We start from the raw sequence: 22,977 nt of genomic DNA, 5'->3' as shown, positions 1-22,977 counted from the left end.
ACACACACACACACACACACACACACACACACACACACACACACACATATTAATTTCTTTAATATACAATGCCCTTCCACCACCACTGTGGTGGAAATCTATTGCTTTGGAATAAGGAATAAACTTCCCTTCATAACTAAATTAATGGTGAGTTATATTCTACAAAATCTCAATGGTGCCTTATTTCTAATATCTTCTGCTAAAAGACATCGCAGCCCTTCTCCATGCACTCAAGTAGAGAGTTTTTATAAGTTGTGATGAACTAAAATTTCCTCATCTAGTGTTCAATCTGGTAATGAACAATTCTGAAATCAACTAACCTTGTCTTTGGATGACATATCTTTACTCATAGTCTTTGAGTTGGTAAGGTCAGAGCTTGCTGACATAGTCTTAAAGTATGCAATTCTGTCTCTCATGGCCTTCAAGAACACTCTAGTGAAGGACCTCGGGGTTACCTCAGTCGCACGAAGAGGCAATACAGCTGATACCTAATCGGTCAAATTTACCTCCTTCTGTCAAGAATGAAAGCATATTGCCATGATCTGTAAGAGTCTAGACATATGAAATGTTGGAGTTTATTACTGCCCATATTCTTAAATATTATATCCAGAAAATTTGCTGGTCATCTCCACTTCAAATTCTCTGTGGTATCTGGTTTGGCAGTATACATAGGCACATTTCTTCCTTCCTCTCTTAACTCACTTTGGAACCCTCTTTACAATATTTGTATCTCAAGACAAATGTATCTTGCTAGACCTTATGAGATGCACTCCCTAATCACAAATCAGTCATTGCTACATCTCAAATTATGGATCTAATATCCAAATCTTCTTAGAGTCCATCTTCTTATCTAGCTGCTCACTTCTTAAATTTGTTTATACCTTCTGAAGTTCTTTCTTTCAGTCAACAGTAGGAATGAAGATGTGATTTGTACACCTAACATCTTCGATTTCTTACCCAGGATCTCATAATTCCTATTGATGAGTTTTTGGTTTTCTTATGATGTTCATCTATACATGAATCACCAGAAGTAGATAGAGGTTATCAAGTCTGACAGGTTTAGGGAGTCTCTTTCTCATGCCCCAGATACATGGCTCAGGAAGACAGCATACCTCCCTATAATTCATGTGGGATCAGCATATGTGACTACCTCCATATCCCAGCAGGAAGCTGTCAACTGCTACAACCCTTCTCTCTTCTTCTTCTGACCCATAATGGATACACCCAATCATTCCTTGGAATGCAAGAAATTGTTTCCAGCTCCAGGGATCTTCATTATCTTTTTTTCTCTGGGTCATATTATTCTACCCTCTGACTTCCCAACATAGGTTATAAGTCCCCTCTCCCTCCTCAGATTAGTTTTCCTCTTGGTTTTCCCCTTTAAGTATGTACGTTGTCTTCCTCCATTAAATTTTAAGTTCCCTGAGAGCAGAGATTGTGTTTCTTTTTCATATTTGTTGAATCCCATGGACTTAGCACAAAGCCTAAAACAGAGTAGGAACTTAATAAATGCTTATTGGTGGATTATCTTCCATTCTTTAAAGTAATATTTCATCTTCCCTGATAACCTTGGAAAGAAAGAGGCATTCCTTCAGTTCTTTTTCACCTGAATTTTGTTCATCTATTACTAGCAAAAGTATAGTATAATTGGCTCATAGATTTAGAGTTAGCTGAAACATTAGAGTCCATTGAGTTCAACTTTTTCATTATACAGTTATGGAAACTGAGTCACAGAGTGGTTAGGTGACTTGCTCAGGTTCATATGGTTAGTAGTCACAAAGGCATGGTTTGAGTCCAGGTCTTCTTTCCACAATTCTATTACATGTGCTCTATGTGTTATTGACAAATACTCTTTGCCACCCATGCTTGCTGGAATGGTAGCCTTTACTTTCTATCTGCTCTTTCTCCTAATGCTTCTGGCTAGACTAGGGTAAACTGTCAAGATTGTGCCTTATCAGTGAATATAATAAATACAGATGAAAGAACAGAAACTAGATGCTTGTCATTATTAGCTGTGTTTCAACAAATCCAGGAGTGATACTCCTGATTTCAATCCAAATCCAATATTTGAGTCAGTAAAATCCACAAAAAAAAATGCTCAGAGACCACTCATTTCAGGGTGATTCTTTACTAGTGTTTTTTCATCACCTATCTGTATTTATTGTTATTAAATCAATAAACATTCACACAACCCCCATGAGTTCTAAAAATGTGCTAAAAATCTAACCGTTTTGTTTTTAACTTCTTAATACCTAGATCTTTTTCTTTCTGTCCATTAGAACTTCTTCCCCTATACTTTCTAGTAAACTCTTGGCTTAATTCAAATGTTTTCTATCCCCTTCACTTTTTCCTTTGTTCCCTTCAGTATTGGCAATTATTCTGTTCCTTTGGCTTCTTACAACCCCTTTCTGTCCAAATGCCTACTATTAACTTTCAGTCTCTATCATTGGGGCCACTAAATACTGTTTTCTTCTTTTAAAATAGAATAAAAGAATAAGAAAAGAACAAAAAGAATTTAAAAAATAATTTTACCAATTTTTAAAGTGGTAATAGCAACAAGTTAATGCTGTGGAAAGAATGATGGATTTGGGGCAGTTAGTTGGTGCTACAGATAGAATGTTATATTTGGAATCAGGAAGACCTAAGTTTGAAACATGGTTTTAACAGCTTACTATATATGAGTCCCTGAGCAAGTCACTTAACCACTTTCAAAATGGGAATAATAATATCACCTATCTCATTAGGCTATTTTGAGGATTGAATGAGGTAATGTATGTGAAGTACATGTAAGGTATTTAGCAAACTTCAAAGTGATTATAAATGTTAACTTTCTAAAGTAAGGGGCCCTGGATTTAAATCCAGCCCTTCTATGATACGTTGGGCAAATAATTTTGTCACTGCCTCAGTTTCCTCACCTGTAAAATGGAAAAGTTGGACTATATCATATCTAAGTTTCCTTGTAGCTGTAAATCTACAATTCGTTTTGCTTCGGTATTTTATATAGTAATTTTGTTCAATATCCTTCTCATCTTCCATAAAATTGGCCACTATAGACATGAACCCAGGTCACCTTGGCCATTTAGCTCAAAAATTGCATCCACTGTGGATTACTTTGCTCTTTGATGTTTGGTAGTATTACTTATTAGAAACATCATTTACCAATGCTTCTAAGTTATTAAGAAGTTTTAGCCATGTATGAAAACAGGGATACTCTCCAATATATTTTTCTAAAATGCTGAGCACGAGCATGCCAGTCAGTTACTTGATACACATTTGTAAAGAGCTTTCTATGTGCTCGGAGCCGTGCTAAGACCTAAAGATATAAAGAAAGGCAAAAGGAAGTCCCTGCCCTCGAGGAGCTCACAGTCTAATAGGAGAGAAGCTGCAGGCAAGGAAGCTGTATGTGAGATAATCAACAGAGAGTAGGTGCTGGAATTAGGAGGGATTGGGAAAGGCTTCCATAGAAGGTGAAGTTTTAGTTTGGAAGGAAGGTAGGAGGAGGAAGTGAGGAAGGAAAACCTTCCAGCCACAGGAGACAGCCAGAGAAGATGTCCAGAGCCAAGAGGTACAACATCTTGTCTGTGGAACAGAAAGGAGGCCAGTGTCACTGGATTGAAAGTTTCATGGTGGGGAGGTGTATTGAAATATAAGAAGACTGGGAAGGTTGGAGGGAGGGCACAGGGGGAGGTTATAAAGGGCGTATAATAAGCATTTAAAAAATTAATGCCTCTTTTTACTTTAATACCATGTAATGACCTCCACTAAAAATAATGTTAGCCTTTCTCTGGTAAAGAGACAAAGATAAGCCTATGATAATAGCTTATGATCCTCTATCCAGGACCAGAGGTGTACAACAAAGGAACAGAGCAGGCTGGGGGATGGAAGGGTTAGAGCCCTGGAACAAGCAAACCCGTAGGAAATTCCCATGCCACGTCTCCCAAAGAATCACTTTTTCTTTTAGGAAAATGAGTTTAAATTCAAAGTGCATGTCCATTTTCCTCTTTAGTAAGTTAAGCATTGGAGAGTTACTTGACTGCAACAAATGGGGAAAGCTTTTAATGCAATACAGTTCCCATGAAAACATAAATATTAACTGACATTTATGTAGAACTTTATGGTTTTCAAAGCACTTTAGATACATCATCTCACTGAGCCTGATGACTCCTTGTGAGGTGGGTATTATATGTATTTGCATTTCAGAATAAACCAAGACCAAGCAGCATTAAGGATTTGTTAGTGATCACATAGCTAGTGTTAGAAGTGGGAGTTAAACCCATATCTTCCTACTCTAAATCCAACACACTTTCTCTCTCTCTCTCTCTCTCTCTCTCTCGATTATTTATATGTATATATATATAAATATGTACATATACATATATATGTACATATACATATGTACATATACATATATTTGTTTGTTTGTTTATGCTGCACAGACAACCAGAAGCAAAGACAAGTATACTTCTAAAACTTACAATCATTGCACATTCACTAAATACCTATGGCCTGCCTAGGTAGGCTAAGCAATGTGAGGAGTCCAAGAAATAAAAGACAGGGCCTTTGCCCTATAGACATTTACAATCCAGTCAGGAAAATAAGCTGTATATAGCCAAAACAACTGGAGAATAATATAATACATTATGTAATTGACTGTACAAGCTGTAAATATTATAGAAATTTAGAAAAGGAAAAATGTCTCCATGTACTGAGGAAATTAGGGGAAACTTTATAGTGAATGTTGGTATTCAACTGAGTCTTGAAGAAGCAGAAAAATAGAACTTACAGAAAAGTAAAAAAAAAAAAAAAGGGCATTCCAGAAAGAAATAACATGAGAAAAATCATGGATTCTGGATGATGAAATCATCTGATTGACATGAAAAGTTTGTGTTAGGGAGTCGTGGAGGTTGGATAAGGTAAAGTGAAAGAACTTACATGACCAAAATAAGGAATCTGGACTCAGTGGGATAGGTAATGGGAAATAGGGAAATAGACAATGAAAAAAGTACTGTTTTGAAAAACAGACTAACACAATAGCAAAATGCAAGATGAAGACCAGAGATAGAGCATTTAGAAAGCTAATACAGAATTAGAGAGATTAAGGTCCTGACTTGAATATGAATGAATGAAGAAGGGACAAAAATTAGGAAGAAAGAATCAACAGGGCTTTCTGGCAAAATGGATATAGAAAACATGAGAAAGGAAGAAAATAAAAAGTGACCTCATGATTTTGGAGCTGAGAACCAAGAGAATCATGGTACCAGTTGTTTTTTTTAAAAGAAGTTTGGTTTTAAACATGATGAGCTTGAAGTAATTAAGAGATCCTTTAGTTCTTCACTGAAAACATGGGACACTATTTCAGATGAGAGAATAAGAATGAACAAATATAATTCTGGAAGTGAGCAGCAGATAAATAATCATTGGAGATGATCAAGAGAAAGAATGATCTCAAGGGAATGACTGCAGAGAAAGAAGAGGAGAGAGTCAAGAACTGAGTAATAAAGGATACCAACAGTTCGGGGACAGGAAAGGGGATGGAACAGATAAAAGCAAACCTAGAAAAAAGAATAGCAGAAGAGAATGCCAAGAGAGAAAGGATAATAGTGTATAATATTACATACAGCTAAAAGATCCAGGTGAATTAAGGTTGAGAAAATCTATTAAATGTGTTTACAATATCCAGGTAAAATGCCACCTAGCTGCTTCTAGGCCTCAGGTTGCTTAACTGCAAAATGAAAGGCTTGCACTAAATGATCTCCAAGGTTCCTTCCAAATCTAAATCTATGAACCCTCTATTATGAATGACCATGATTAATATATGTCTGTGAATATGGGCCTATAAAAACCAACATATAGTGATGAACCGTTGCTACACATAAAAAGTAGTTACTGAATTTTTAGCTCTAGCTACTGCTTACAGAGCTACTGGTCAAGGTTCTGTCCATCAGAACTGAATTCTGGTAAGGATATTCTATTTATGTTGTGTACTAGTTTGGCTACAAGTCAAACATCTTAATATTCAGTGAATCCTCTCTCCACTAGGTGTGAAATAACAGTTATGTTTGAGTGTTGAGTTAATAAACAAATGTTCCTAAAAACTGCTCTTTTCAAATCCTGGGATGAAGTTTTCTGAATAGTACAACAAAATGTGCAACAGGAGTGTATTAATCAGTTATTCTCTTTCCCAGTATTTATCCCATGTTTCTTTTTTCATTCTAGAGATGCCTATGCTTTTGGGAATAGTATTAGCACTTTATATTGTGTTACCTTTTGACATTCTCTTCTTCCTCCTAAAATGATTACATGGTGTAGTCTTTAAAAAAAAACTAAAGTAATATAAAATTAATTTATTTTGAGAATTTTATATCCATCTTTTGAGAACAGTAACAATTCAGGTGTCATGAAACTGGGATTTGGAATTGCCACTAAAATTATCTTCAACAATCTTTATTTATATTTAAGATTAATCTTAATCTTACTCATTTGTTTTAGACTTTAGGTAAGACCTAATAGGGAATATATGTAAACATTAAAGAAAAACTGATTACTCATTATTGTGGGAGGTTAGTGTTATTGCCCCCAAATTATCACAGAGTTTACAATAAAGAAATGAATCTGCCTATGAAATTCACTTCCCTAGATCATATACACTATGGATTAGGTATTTAATGCCAACTTTCTTCATAAAAATAAAAATAAATCAGTAAAGACATTAAGTTCTTGCATGCCTTGAATTAAGCTTGGTTATACATACAAAACAATATAAACTTTTTTCCTGTTTTTTGGGGGTGGACTTGTTTAGCAAGCTATTTCAAAAGTAGCTAATAAGAGCTAATCGGATTCAGAGGAGGTAAGCAGTTTCTCTTTAAGGTTGTTTTCAAAATTTACAGAAATCTTTACCAGGATGAATGGCTTGAGAGAAGGATACTGAACTGCAATGTTATTCCAGTCATGATAACTCACATTTATATAGCATTTTACATGTATAAAATACTTTAATGTAAACATTAACTCATTGAGAAGCAGTGTAGTATGGTGACCAGAGTCCTTGACTTGGAGTGAGGAAGATATGAGTTCAAATCATAATTCTGATTCTTTGTATTAAGTTGATACTTAGTACTGAGCTATATTACCACAGGTAAGTCATCTAACATTTGCAAGCCTCTGTTTCCTTATCTGCAAAATGGGGAGACTAGTATCTACTTATAAAGTTATACATGAAGACTTTATAGATTCCCCCAAGCACTAATGCCCTCCCCACCAAACCAACTTGTGTTTATTTTGTACATATTTGCATTCACTAATTTTATATTTATGATATATATATACATATATATTTATGTATGATACATGTATATATATGTATCTCTGGCATTTGAATGTAAGCTCAAAAATGGATGAATAAATTCTGGTATATGGATGTAAAGGAATATTATTGTGCCACAATATATGGCAAGGAGGGTAAATCGGGTAGGCAGATGGAGTACAATAAGATTGAAGTCATAGAACCCTGAAGCATGAAAGTGATAACTTTTCACATGCATATTTCTTGTAAATCCAAAAAGATTGATTACAGGTTCCTTGACGTCTGGAGAGGGGTATTATGTTCTCTGTATCCCCCATAGCATTTAGGATTTACTTGCAAAACACAAGAATGGATCACTAATCCAGCAGTAACTTTTTTCATTGAGCGCAGTAATTCCAAATCAACAAGTGATTAAAATAAGCAAGAATTTGGCTATTCCCTGAATCCTGATGAAATGGAGTTAGACTGACTTCTGCATCTTCATCTGAAGAATGTGAAAACTTCCTTAAATGAAAAAAGATTCCCCCAGATGTCTGTTATGGTTATGATGTCAGCCTGGAGTTGAGGGGTGGGGGAACATCCTGGCTTTAACCCTCAGCATTGATGACAACCCAGGTAAATTTTGACCACTCCCTTATAGGCTGCTCTGACACAATTTTCTGATAGTATAGCGTCATCAGCACACCTGGCAGCATCTGCTGAAGAACTCTATCTCTGATGGCTATCACATAGCCAGAGGAAGCAAAGAATTGAGGCAGCTGAGGAAGTGATAGATGTGGGGGTTTCCAACAAGGTTTGTTTTGTTTTCACATAATACATATGTACAGATACTACTCCCACTGGGAAGCCAGTGTTCTTTGCACTGTCAGGCTCAAACTTTTCCCAATGGCTAGGAACTAGCAGAGTGCTGCCCAGGCTGGCAGAGTCATAATTAACCTCAGGCGCCTAGATTCTGGAAAATAGCACCCTCTTCCACAGCCGCATTAACAATGTTAGGAGAGTGGTGCTAATTACTGCTGATTTTTGTCTCGTTCCTAACTTAGGTTTTGACATGAATTAACTTCCCCTGGTTAATATATAAACATTATTTATTTGGTTCATAGCTATGAAGCCCAGAGAGAATGATAGATAGATAGATAGATAGATAGATAGATAGATAGATAGATAGATAGATAGATAGATAGATAGATAGATAGATAGATGATAGATAGATAGATAGATATAGATGGATGGATGGATGGATAGATAGATATAGATGGATGAATGGATAGATAGATAGATGATAGGTAGATGTGTGTATTATTTTATCCCTATTTCATTTTAAAATTCACTAATACCTGTATTCAAAAGCACAGATGAAAGGCTAAAACTTTTGACATAACATGATTTTCCCCTCTTTTTAGATAAGACAAGTATTTTCAAGAATCTCTCTCAATTGATACTTAATCGAATACACATGAATAGAAAGGTAGGTCACAGGGTATTCTAGAATTCTAGTCAGTATCTTGGCAGCCTCGAACATGAACACATATCACCTGTGCTCAGTGAAATCAAGGCTGCCATTTCTGAAGATTCTATACCAGAGGCTAGCCAGAGTACAGCAATGGCAGGAAGGGCAGTGTGGATGACCACACCTCAGTGGTCAAGGGGAAAGAAAGGATGCTGGACCTGGAAGCAGACACCTAGACTTGTGTCCTGGTTTTCCTGCTTACTAACTCTGTGAAACCCTGGACCAGTCATTTACCTTCTCCAAGCATCAGTTTCCTTATCTGTAAAATGGGAGGGTTGGAATAGATGATTTCTAAGTTCCCTCTCAGCTCTAAATCTATAATCTTATGAACTAGTCTATACCCTTTAGTTTTTATTTTGTAATAATAAGCTCTTTGTCTTTAGCATTTACATTGCCCTTCATGTTGGGCAGCTAAGTGGTACCATAGTGCATAGAGCATTAGGCCTGGAGTCAGGAAGACTCATTTTTTCAGAAATCAAATCTGGCCTCAAATATTCATTACTTGTGTGACCTTGGGCAAGTCACTTAATCCTTTTTGTCTCAGTTTCCTCATCTGGAAAAGCAAATGGCAAACCACTCCAGTATCTTTGCCAAGAAAATACCAAATGAGATCATGAAGAGCTAGACACAACTGAATAACAACAGCCCTTCGAGTTATGTGTTTCTCTCTGCTGGGATTTTGCTGTATTTTGGTGTTCAGTTGGGATATAGGAAAGCATTACTTGATTAATCTTTTGAACCTGGCAACTAATATTGGATGTGATCATCTGTACTATCTAAATGAAGCCCAGAATTACAATGAAAGAATTGGTGGAGAAGGCCACTCTTTCAGAAACAATTTCATCGACGTCTAGATAGCTTGAGCCCCATCCACATTCCATGTTTCCATATTCTTCCTTGTTGCATGGGTAGATGGAGAATAGAAACCTTGTTTTAAGTCTCATCTCTGGAAGTACAGCATAATGCTGGCCTTGAAGCCAGGATGACCTGGGGTCAAGTCCATTTTCTGACATGCATTAACCCTGTGACCCTTGCCTAGTGCTCTGGGTAACTCTTTAAAAACAAAGTTGACAAGGAAATGCCAACCTGCCACTGGTAGAGTGAGTTTCCTCACCTGGGAGTTCCTTATTCCTATAAAATCAAGATCCAGTCCCTATCCCTACCCTCAGCTTTAACAAGCTCCATATTGTTATATGAGATTGCTGGTATCACTGGTGCCAAACGTACTACCTACAGCGCTGTGGCTGACAGAACACACTAATCCTGCTCTTTGAATTCTAACACTGTTCCAACATCTCCTGTGTTCTCACAGACAAAAGCCAGATAGTAAAGTCTCTATTGGATTCTCATTGACAAGAGCCAGAAGGTAAAGTCTCTCCCACACAAAAATCTGTCGTGTGCATGCACAGATACTCACGGTGGAAATTCCTAAGGGCTTTGCTCGCTGTTCACTTTACCCAAACAATGGCATCACAAAAGCCTCAGAAGACACAGCAGGGCTTTATATGTATCAAGGAAGTAAAGAGCAAACCCAACCTAATATCACAGACTCACTCTCTGTTCATCCCCTGCCTCAGATCCGTGTTGGGTCTCTACTGTCCACCATCGGGTAGGTTCCTAGAAATGGTCATCACTTTAATCAGAGCCTGAAAACTTTGTTCCATATTGATCAGTAACAAGAACTTACTGAGCTCTTCTTTGTACTCACAGACAGCTAGAGCACTGGGCCTGGAGTCAGGAAGACCTGAGTTCAAATCTGGCCTCAGACATTCACTAGCTGTGTGACCCTGGGCAAATCACTTCACCCTGCTTGCCTCAGTTTCCTCATCTGTAAAATGAGCTGGAGAAGAAAATGGCAAACCACTCCAGTATCTTTGCCAAGAAAACCTCAAATGGAGTCACAGAGAGTCAGACACGACTAAAGTGACTGAACAAACATCTCTGTCCTCAGCATTGTACCAGGAGTGTGGCAATGATACGGGGACAACTGAAGTTGTAGGATCATACATCTAGTGCCAGATCTCAGAGGCCATCTAGTTCACTCCTCCCATTACGCAGATGAGGAAATTGAGAACCAAGAAGGCTCAATAACTTGTACAAGGTCACACTGGTAAATAAGCGTGAGCTTATTTCATTAATATATTAATTTAAGCATATTTAATAATTTTTTTGCTAGCCTTTGTATACTCTCTAAAGTTTACATACTGCTATACAAATATCAAATGACTTTACGCTCACAATCCTGGGAGGTAAATTCTCTTAGCCCTATTTTACACATAAGGAAACTGAGGCAGTCAGTAAAGTGACTTGCCCAGGGTCACATAGCTACCTAAGGCTAGATTTGAACTCAGATCTTCCTGACTCCAGGTCAAGCACTCTATCCATTGTGCCACCCAGCTGTCTTAGCCTTGGTCTTCTGTGAGCCAGTGACTTACCTGAAACTCAAGAATTCTGATGAACTCAGTACAGATTGAAACATAGCTTTTTCACTTTATTTTTCTTGCTTTTTTTGCAACATAGCTAATATGGAATTATGTTTTACATGACTTCATATGTATAATCAATATTATATTGCTTGCCTTCTTATTAGATAGATGGGCAAGGGCTGGAGGGAAGGAGTGAACTTGAAACTCAAATTTTCAATTGTTAAAATAAATATATAAAGTATATTTCTTTTTTGAAAAAAGGGAAGCTAATAATCCATTTGAAGAGACAAAACTGACATGTAGGAGACAATCAGAAGAAGAATGACATGAAAGAGAATATAATCAAGGGACCAGGAATATTATGTCAAAAGCCACAAGTGGAAAGGACATAGGCCTTGGGGTCAGAAGACTTGAAAGCTCACTCTGTCACCCTGGGAAAGAGCCTTTATCTGCTTTAGTTTCCTCATCTGTGAAATGGGAGTAATAATACTTCCACTATATCCTGCATAATAAAATGTGTACTGTTAAGTACTCCTAAGTACACTGTGAATTTAGAGAAGGAGGAGAAAGCAAATTAGTTAGAAAAGACTTTATGGAGTTGCCTAGAAAGACAGATAGTATTTAGAAAAACAGAAAATATGAGAGTTGAAGTAGCAAGAAGAAAAGAAGACAGTTTAGACTTAACATTGTATGTGTTTGGAACATCAGTGAGGCCAGCTAGAACGATGGGTACATGCAGAGGGGTTGTGGGAAACAAAGATAGATAGCTGGAGTGTAAGCAGACCAGAAAGGTCTAAAAAAGCCAGTCTGGGGAGTTTAAATTTGATGCCACAGTCAACATAGCACCATTTGGATTCTGAAGCAGGGTCGATACCATGATAAAAAGAGCATTTTAGGAAGACTAGTCTTGTTTCTGCCTTTCTGTCCCTAGGACTAAGCACAGTAACTGTATTTATGTGCTTAATTAACTATATTTACGTGCTTAAATTAACATATGTATTAAGCATATAGCAGGCACTTATTAAATACTAGCTGAATTGAACCGAAAGCAATAGAGATGATGGATTAGATCAGGGAAAGATTGCTAAAGAGATGCTGTAGGAGGCTATTGCGGAAATATAGGCAGGAAGTCTGTGATAAGATTGTAGGCCTAGAATTGGAAGGGACTGCAGAGGTAATGTGGTCTAGCCCAAGGGGGATTTCATTGTGATTTCATTGGCTTAGGGAAACCCCTCTGCCAACCTAGTTCATGCTAGTCATTTTGAGGATGAGGAAGATGGCCTCAGCCCAGAGATGTTACGGATTGTTGCTCAAAGTTATACAGGTGGTATTTGGAAGAGCTCAGGCTCAAACCCAGTTCCCTATCTTGTATCCCTATACCTTCAAGTAGGTCAGAGCACAGCCTGACATGTAAGACTCTCTCTTTCCCTCTCCACTAAGGAACACTCAGAGGATAGGGAAATATGATGAACTAGGTAATATAGTGGCTAGGATGTGGAACTTGGAGTTAGGAAGACCTGAGTTTGAATCCAGCCTCAGATACTATGTAACCCTGGGAAAATCTCTTAACCTCTGTCTGACTCATCTTCCTTATCTGTAAAATGGGGATAAGACAGCACCTACCTCTCAGGGGTATTGTAAGGGTCAAATGAGATAATATTTGTAAAGCACTATGAAAATCTTAGAGTGATATATTAGTATTTTAAAAAATAAAAAGAGCATTATTTTTAGTCCTACTCTCTTTGATAAGGCTAAAAATTATTGACTGAGGGCCCCTTTATTCCAATTATAAAACTATCTGCCCAAGAAAGGGGTCACAACATTCTACAATTGGATTCCAAGTATCCCCATCTTTTTTAAACTTAAAAAATATTTATTTTTAATTTTTCTTTTCTTTTTCTTTTTTTTTTGTTTTTAATTCCAGAGTTCTTAACCTTATTGTGTCCTGTACCCTTTGGGCAGTCTCATGAAGCTTATGGATCCCTTCTCTAAATATTGGTTTGTTGCTTAGATACATCATTGAGTAGAATGCTAAATTTTAGTCTGAGGTTAGTGAAAATCAAGATGCAATTTCTTTCCCATGCAGATTCACAGATCACCTGACATCTAACCATGGACTCCAGGTTAAGCACTCCTGTTAGAACTGAATATGCCTCCCTGAGAGCAGTTTTGGTCCCTGCCAGGATTTGACATGGAAAACTGCCACTCCCATAGATCACTCTCTGCAGAGCTTGAAAGTGCTTATCCAGAATGAAGGCAGTTTCATTAGCAGGGGTAGATGGGGCTACCTAAGGCGGGGCCAGAGGATGCAGACCTTAGGGACTTGGTGCTCAGCAAGCATCCTTGTCTTCCCCTCTTTTTTCACCTCTGAGTAGCCCAGAAAAGGTCATAGCAATAGCATAACCAGACATAACCTCTCCAACGTGGTTTTTCTAGCTTCTGCAGGCCTTCCAAGGTGTAGGCACCTCATTAGCTAATTCAACACAAGAAGAGTTTAATCATCCATGCTGATGTGGGCGGGAGAGCATTTTTTGGATCCCCAAACCTCCACTTAGCCAATAGCTTGGTTCTCCCTCCTGCTGCCCCCAAATTTATACTTTATGATTGCTACTAACAAGAAGCAAAATCAATAGATTAAATCCTCCTTCTGCCTGGTGCCCACCCAAGGGTGGACATGCTTAATGAATTATGAAATCAACTAAACACTACCAGGAAAAAAAGTATCAAAAGGCCTAGGTAATTCTTAAGTCATGAGTGCCCCTGTGGGGACCCGAACCTCTGGCTGGTACAAATCTAAGGGTCTTTGCATCCTTAATGACAAAAACCAGAACATGAGTGGCAAAGGTTATGCCAGGAACATGGGGAAATCTCACAATTCCCTAACCTGTTGAGTCACACCAGGATGGGTGGCAGCCCTGCCACAAAGAGACAATCAACCCCCAAATAATTAAGAGTTACTTAAATGCCTTTCTGTGTGGACATACTTGTTGCTCAGACCTAGATGCAATTCAGGTGAAATCTCCCAGCCTTAGAGTGCAGCTGTTTACCCCAAGTCGTTGTTTTCACTCTAAGAATGATCCCAAGGCCCAAGGAAGGCAGCAACTGCCTCCACTTCCCTAGCCTGCTGTATCAGCTCTTACAGCATGACTCTTGGCTGTTGACAAGTCACTGCATGTGGTGAGTACAAGTAGTTAGAACATTTTCAAACTCAGTGCCTATGCCAAGTTCTTCCCTATGTGACCTCAGAGCATTCAAAGCCTGCTTGCCAGGTTTGGAAAGCTGATGTACTATGCTTGATGGTTTCCAAAGCATCTCTCACAACCCAGAGGGTTAAACACAGGATACACAGGATATGGATCCTGTTCTGAGATGAAGTCAAGGGAGGCAATGGGATAGGACAATACCGACTTCAAAGTGAGAGCATCTGGGTTCGAATCTTGCCTCTGCTCCTTACCTGTCTGACCATCTCTAGGTCTCATGTTGTAGAAATAACTTCAACCAAAAACTTCACTTTTCAACCATCTGGTTTTTTTCTTTCAGATCCCCACCTCAGAGATTGGATTCCCAAAATCATTGAATGAGAGAACTGAAAAGACCTCAGAGGTTTAGTCCAACAGCCCCATTTTACAGATGAGGAAACACATCTAGGACTTGCCTGGTGTCATCTGAGTAGTAATCATCAAAGCCTGGGTTTAAATCTATATCCTCAAGGTGCAAGCAAGAACTCTACCCACAGCACCATGCAACAGAATGCCCAGGGAAAGAATAAGTTAGAGTTCTGGATTTTATTTGTACAAAACCGTTTATCAGTCTGGCTACTTCTGGAACAGAATGTGAACAGATCTCCTCTTCTCACATAGTCTGGGCCACGAATGCAAGGTCATCAGTTTATCTAAGGATCAAATTCCATTTTTCTAGCACCTGGATGGCACCCCAAAAAATCCAAGTTAGAAGTTTAGCTACCCCAAGTCTATAATTAATGCCCTTTGGCCTATAGTCATATGCGATTCATACTGAAATTAAGATGAAATAGTATATCAAAGTTTGACAAAGCTTTATGTAGTTATCCACACACCAGCATTTAATTTATAGGTTCCTTGATTAATCTAAAATTTGAGACATAATTTAGATTAGTAGTATTAATAATAACTAACATTTACTTAGTGCTTTAAGGTTTATAAAGTACTTTATGAATATTAACCTCCCCTTTGGGAACTGATCACCTTGCAATTTTGTACTGTCTTACACTCAAAGAAAAGACGTATCTTTTCACTCTATTGTGTCATTTCATGATTAAGACAGTGAGAATAGTATGGTGTTATATTCCTGACTTCTAGCTCTTGGCCTATATATCCTAATACTTTAAACTAGATATTTTATATATCAATGCTGATTTCATTGGATTTTACCAGTACTATAATTCTAAAATAGAATAGATTCTATAATTACTTTCTTCCAACTTAAAAAAAACTTTTATATTATTATTATTATTATTATTATTATTATTTGCCTTTTTGGAGGGCAATTGGGGTTAAGTAACTTGCCCAAGGTTACATGGCTAGTTTTTTTTCTTTTGTGTGGGTGTTAAGTGTCTGAGGTTGGAACTGAACTCGGGTCCTCCTGACTCCAGGCTGGCGCTTTACTCACTGCACCACCTAGACACCCCATATAGTATTCTTAATTTTACTAGGCTTTTAATCAGTCATTTCAGTTGTATCCAACTCTTCACAATCCCATTTGGGGTTTTCTTGGCAAAGATTGGACATTTCCTTCTCATTTTACAGTTGAGGAAGCTGAGGCAAATAGGGTAAAGTGACTTGCCCAGGGTCACAGAATAAGTAAGTGTCTGAGGTCAGGTTTGATCTCTAGGGGAGGAGTCTTTTTGGCTCCAGACCCACTGCTCTAACCACTGAGTCTCCTAGCCTCTCACTTACCCGGTACTTCCACAGAAAAGAACTTCCAGTAATAAAATTAAATGAAAGTTACCCACACACCAGCATTTAATTTATGGGTTCCTTGATGAGTCTAAAACTCGAGACATAATTTAAATTAATAATAATAATAATAACTAGCATTTATTTAGTGCTTTAAGGTTTACAAAGTACTTTATGAATATTAACTCAACCCCCATTTGGGGACTGATCACTTTATAATTTTGTGCCTTTCTACTCCCAAAGAATAATAGCCACACAACTCATTATCATTAGATTATAACAGTTGCATGATAAGGGATTATTTTCTTTTCATTTCTAGATACTGTGTATATACATTGGCACTTCATATTAACTGAAGGACTTCCTGACTTTTTTTTTTGCTTTTTGGAGGGCAGTTGGGGTTAAGTGACTTACCCAAGGTCACATGGCTAGTTTTTTGCGTTAAGTGTCTGAGGCTGGATTTGAACTCAGGTCCTCCTGACTCCAGGGCTGATGCTCTACTCACTGTACCACCCAGCCGCCCCTACAACTCCCTGACTTATAAAAAAATATTGCTCCAATTTTTTTCATTCCTAAAAGCAGTTACATCAGTAGAGCTTCATGATCTTTCCCTATTTCTCTCCATGGGCTTCTCAAAACTTCTAAATGAGACAGACCAATTTAAAAACATTCACTCACACATATTATCTTCCTTTCTCTGACTTATGAGCTGAATTCTACACAATTAAAAATTCTCCCGAAAAAGCAAGAAAAGCAGAAACAATATTGGTTCAAGCTACTTTGGCCCTCTTCTTCATTTTATTAGCAAATTGTCAAATTAGCTTCTTCGACTGTAGCACTTATGCACTCATCTGTCATATGTATTTGTTACCTACAATAAAAATGCAAGTTTTACATTGTTTATGTAAATTTCATGTACGGCACAGTATCTGAAATCCAAGTAGCATACAATGGTACCAACTAGTTAAAAAAAAGTGAATTCTAGAATTAGTAAGTCCATTGGATAACAGATTTATCCTATTTGCCAAAACAAACCAAGCTGATTCCAACCTGTTTAGATATTAAAATGCTTTCCAATAATTTGCTTTCATTTAAAGTAGACAGAAAATCAAGAGATAATTCTATTCATTTATATTCCTAAAGACAAGGATTTTTTTTATTCCAAAAAAAGGAAGCAAATGCTATTTCTGACTGTTAGATTCGGGGCTTAGAGACACAACTGTCACCTTATATAATACTAATAAATGAACTAGGCCCCAAATTATACGTCATGGACCTTTCAGGAGCCATGCACTAACTAGGGGGGATCTACAAATCTAAAAGCAAGCAAGCATACTGAATTGTACATATGCACCATTGGTTTTCAAATCTGTGTAGATGATGCTGTGATTAATAAAAACCAAATCCACAGGATCATATATTTAGATCTAGAAAAGCTCCTCAAAGTTTGTCTAGTCAGCCTCTTCATTTTATACATGAGGAAAATGATGCCTAAGTTAAGTGACCCCAGGGAACAAATAAGTGGCAAGGCACAGACCTGAATTCAAGACTTCTGACTCAGCCCAGGGCCTTTTCCCACAATATCATGTTTCCTCTTATTTATGTTTTCACTAAAAAACTTGAACGATCTTTGACAAACCATGGCTAAGGTGGACTGTATCCTTTACAAAATAGCATAGACTATTATCCTGAAGAGCTTGACAAAATTTTCACATCCCATTTAAGTAGCTTAGTTGATGATTCTAAATGTTATATTTTTATTTGAGAAACAAATAAACAGTACATTAAAGGATTTTCCCAACCTCATTGAATTTTCCATATTCACCTCATAGTTATAATATCAGTCTATACACACACAAGATGGTGATTGATTATGTACTGGACAAATAGATCCCACTAGATTGCAAGTTCTCAGTCTATTGGAAACACAATTTGTTTTACTCACAACTTTTTTTTTAACTTTACAACTTGTTCAGGTCACAGTCATTGGAAGGACAATATGGCACAGTGGAGAAGGTCCTTGGATTTGAAGACTGAAAACCTAGGGTCCTGAACTCAAATCCTGGATCCATAACTACCTTACTATAAAATGAGGGGATTAAACTGGGAAATCTCCAGTTTTCTTATAGTTCTTATAATATGAAGTGCAGCACAATTTCCTTTATGTGCTTTAAAGTCTTATAAGAGAATTGGTTGTAGTTGGCTGACTCTGAGAGAAGATCAACACCAGTCAAAGTTTGAGTGGTAAACACATCTTTAAAAGGATTATGTCTCTCGGCATTAGCTAAGAATTTTATGAAACCCTTTTCTCCATACCTTCTTTTCAAATGTCTATAAAAAGGACTAGAACAGAAAAATCATCTTCTTTACACCCTAGCCATAGACACCTGTGAGAAAAGCCCTGACCAGGCAACTGAGTCCTCTGATAACTTGAGTACATTTCATGCTTCTCAAAACTTCATTTACAGCAAATAGAGGTAGGTGTAACTAGGATGCAGTGATCAGAGCTTTGCCTCAGGGCACTGGCATAGAAGGGTTGAGGCAATTGCTCAACAGAGCCACCCTCCAGCTGGACAAACCTGCACTTCATTGTCCTCCACTAGTCCTCACCATGTGATGCAACAATCCTCCCAATCCCTCACACATCCATTAAATGGACACACCCAGAATTACATTTCCATGGTACCCTTCTTCCAGGTTCAGTCTTGTCATTTTGTTCCCTCCCCGGGGTATTAGGAACAATCAGTCATGTTGTGGGGGCACAGACCAGACTCTGGGAGACAGAATGCCTATATGTCTAGCACAAACTAGTCTGTGTACATACTACCCCCTTCCTCTATATCTCCTCCTCCCAGCCTACACACTGAATTTTCACCAACACAAATATTCTTAATTATGGCTCCAAGAGCAAGAAACCACTGGGACAATCTGAATTCTGTCTGCTGAATCTTTCCAAATACTATTTTATTTATTGCAAAAGGTAGGAAATAATCCTTCTCAGGAATTTTGAGTCGTGTTGTATAGGGCAAGGTGAATTTCAATTGCATATATATGTATATATATATATATGTACATATATATATATATAACAATGAGTCAAAATTTTATAACTAAAAATAAGAAAACATCTTGAATCTTTGTGCTTCTTATTCTCCCCCTCCCACCTCCACCAAGGACAATAAATATTTCTAAGGCAACTTTCTAGATCATTTGAAATAACCTAAGGAAACCCGCAACTCATAAAGGGAAAAAAAGACTCAAGTGAAATTTAATTTCCAAAGAAGTCGACTTAAGAACAACATGCCAAAGTGGTATATACATCATAAGAATTTAAAATCAAATCCAGAAGATAAAAATGAAAACTTAGATGAGGTACTTACAGGTTGGTTTTGCTATCGGAGGGAATTTTGTCCGGGTAATAGCCAAAATTATGAAAATAATGACGGGCCATAAAATCAGGACAAGTGACCAAAGCTGTAAAATAATATTTTAAAATGTTAAGTATTGATGGACCACAAAACCTGACTGGGAAACATAATATATATGGTATTATAATCTCCCTACCATGAGCTAGACATCTGCCTGCCTGAAGCCTGGAATGAATTATTAATGGTGAATAGGTGGGAGTCCTAAAGTATGTAAATTATCCTTCCAAAAGGATATAAGGATGACCACAATCCTCTCTAGGACAGTGAAGCTTTTCTAGAGACAATTATTTCAAAGTCAAGGTGGGATGAGTCATTTTTTTCTCCCCACACCAAGAAGATTCCCTTCGGAAGACACTAACGGCTTGTGATTTTTATAGATCTATAAAATTAATAACAAGGAGCAGTAGAAAAATGTGTTTACAAAAAGATTAGCTACAGTGCAGCAGCAGATATAGAAACATAGGGGAACTATAAAAAAAATACTGTTTTGCCCTACTCTAATAACTTGCTAACGCATCTCTCTGCCTCTGGTCTCTATTCCACGACAAATCCTTCACTTCCCTTCAGAAGTAATATTTCTAATGTATGGTTCTAACTATATCACTCTTTCACACAAAATCCTTCAGTCACAACCCATGGCCTAGTAAATAAAACACAAATCCCTCAGCCCAGCATTCAAGGCCTTCCACGATCTAGTGCCAAACTATCTTTGCAGTGATAATTTGTAATACCCTCTACTTCACAGGCAATGATATAGCAGTAGCATGATCCTAGGAGGGCTCAACTGGGAAACCAAAAAACTTAATTCTAGTTTAGGCGATGCAACCAGATAATTGTGTTACCTCGGTTCAATTTCTTCATCTATAAAATGAGGGATTAAGAATAGCTGATTAGCATCCAAAGTCCACGGCAGATATAACATTCTGTGGTTCTAATTCATTTGTCAGAGGTGAATACTGTTGAAGACTTCAAATGTGATGGAATATAGGAAAGTGACATTGAAAAACCATGAAATGTAATGTGTCTGAGAACAGGGACTTTTTATTTTTTTTTTTATATTTGTATCTCAAGTGCCTAATGCTGTGCCCAATGTATTACTATTATTGTTTAGTCATTTCTATCATGTCTGACTCTCTATGGCCCCATTTGGGGATTGATACTGGAAAGATGCTGTTGTGGTTTGCCATTTCCTTCTCCAGCTCATTATACAGGCGAGGAACTGAGGCAAACAGGGTTAAGTCACTTGACCAGGGCCACACAGCTAAGCGTATAAGTGTATAAGGCCAAGTTTGAATTCTTGAAGATGAGCCTTCCTGACTTCAGGCCTGGAACTCTATCCACTGTGCTACCTAGCTTTCAGTGTATTGTAGGTACTTAATAAATGCTTTGTTATTAAGTCCTAGAGAAATATAAAGCATAATCCAATTTTGACCACCATCTCTGCTCAGGCCCTGATAAAGATAGCCCAAGAGTCTTGGGAATATCAGTGCTTCCAGCCCAATGTCAAATGCTTCAACATCAAAAACAGATATAATTTTATCAGTGGAAATGGCATTAAAGAAAACACATTACCACCTTCTCTGCCACTGTACCTTTTATATACATAAAGTAAGTGGAACTAAGGTTGGGGGGTAGATGTGGGTCTGAGAGGAGAGAGAGAATTCAATCTAATCAGTCAAGTTTGTTAGCAAACTTCAATCAATTATAAAATGAAATAGGTATATTATTTGTATACTTAAATCTCCACATACATAACAATTCTGTTTTGTTTTTGTACATTTTTATTTTTTGTGTACATAAAACCTTTCCATCTGATCTGCAGCTGAAACCTTCCAACTGTGCATTCTCCTCAATGGAATGTGAGCTCTTTGAGAACAGGAATTGTGCCTTACTCTTCTATCTGCATCCTAGCACTTAGCTTAGTTCTTTTCATATAGCAGATGCTTAATAAAAGCTTCGTTCATTCATTCTTGTCTACCTTCCATTGTACTAAGAAATCTGTCTTTATCCCACAAGGATTCTTGATATATTGTCATTCCTTTAACATCGAAACATTTAAGCTATTTTAATTTGTGTGTGTTTGGAAGTCTTATAGTTTTCTATCATATATGGCACCTTCTTTTATTTAAGCACAATGAACAGTTTCAATGGGTTCACTTTAATGAATCTCTGAGAGTCAGCATGGTATAATGGATATTGGGCTGATCTTGGAGTTCTATTAATCTGGATTCAAGTCCTACCTTTGACACAGACTAGATGAGTGATGATGGACAATTCATTAAACCTCATTGACCTCAGGCAACTCTTTAAATAATATTAATATTTTTCCTTCATTATCTAAGCAATAATAACTTCATAAAATGTTGAAAATGAATAAAGTAATTCAGATAAGATACATAACAATAAAACGTTGTTGTAGATATAAATATGACCCAAATTTTTTAGGGCATACCAATTAGGCCACCATTTTGACTGGCTCAGGTTATTAACTTGACTATTTTTCATAAAATTTAAATTAGTTCAAGATGTAATCTTAAATATAAACTGACTATTATACATGATTAAACTACCTTAATTTATTTCAGGCTAAGTTTATGTCAAGAATGACCAGAAGTCTCATAAAGAAACCTGTCATTTAAAGATTTCCCTTAGGATTCTAAGGTTAGATGGACCTGTTCATACCTGAATATGTTATATATAATGAATATACATTCCTCCACATAATGATCTTGTAAATGTGAAGACTGGAAATTTAAATGTGAAATTGAGAAATAAAAACAAATTAATGTTTTCCTAGCAGCAGCATTATTCCCAAAGTGAGCTGACCTTGATCATAAATAACTAGGAGACCTATGTGGTACCAAGAACCCTGTAGGCACTCAAATATTAGATCTATGAGCTATGTATTTTTTGGAAGGTAAAGGCTTAGGTACTAAACTTCTTGAAATCAAGGTTATTTCAGAATATTTGGAGGAAATAGTTAATTGATATTATAATTGAACCAAAACTAATTCTTCTACATCTCCCCCAGGGACTTCCTATTTGGTTTTCCAAATCCATAGCCCCTTGGCATCTAACTTCAGGGAACATGTGAACATTTTGTTATGCTTTATGAAAAATTTCTATTGCGTCTTTTTATTTCTCTAGGGTTCAGTTCCCTCCTGTACCATTTCAAAAGTTTCTCTACTTCTTCAAAATGAAGAAACAATAAAAAATGGGAAAATATTTGTAAAAGGAGAATCTAGGGAGATAAACAATCCCTTGGATGCACTAAGGCATCATCCAGAATACTATACCTAGGGTAGGTCCCACGAACGTGAAAATAATGTTTGACTGGCTTCGTTTCAACGAACTGTCAGTCAGTCAGTCAATAAAC

At 37.2% G+C, this 22,977-nt stretch overlaps 1 protein-coding gene across 1 annotated transcript in view; it reads right to left on the bottom strand.

Annotated features, from left to right (window-relative positions):
- The window catches only part of ABCA12 (ATP binding cassette subfamily A member 12), a 239,402-nt gene that overhangs the window by 203,793 nt on the left and 12,632 nt on the right, over positions 1–22,977 (bottom strand). The window contains exon 2 of the mRNA XM_069075204.1: positions 19,554–19,647. Within this exon, the coding sequence (XP_068931305.1) occupies positions 19,554–19,647 (94 nt within the window). The remainder of the gene's footprint in view (positions 1–19,553; positions 19,648–22,977) is intronic.

Source organism: Petaurus breviceps, unplaced genomic scaffold (assembly GCF_028583685.1).
Source record: "Petaurus breviceps papuanus isolate PSGF00001 unplaced genomic scaffold, PetGlider_PUasm1.0 90903, whole genome shotgun sequence".
Taxonomy (NCBI): Eukaryota; Metazoa; Chordata; class Mammalia; order Diprotodontia; family Petauridae; genus Petaurus; species Petaurus breviceps.
The sequence above is the reverse complement of the archived record's forward strand: the minus strand, read 5'-3'. Positions and strand labels throughout refer to the sequence as shown.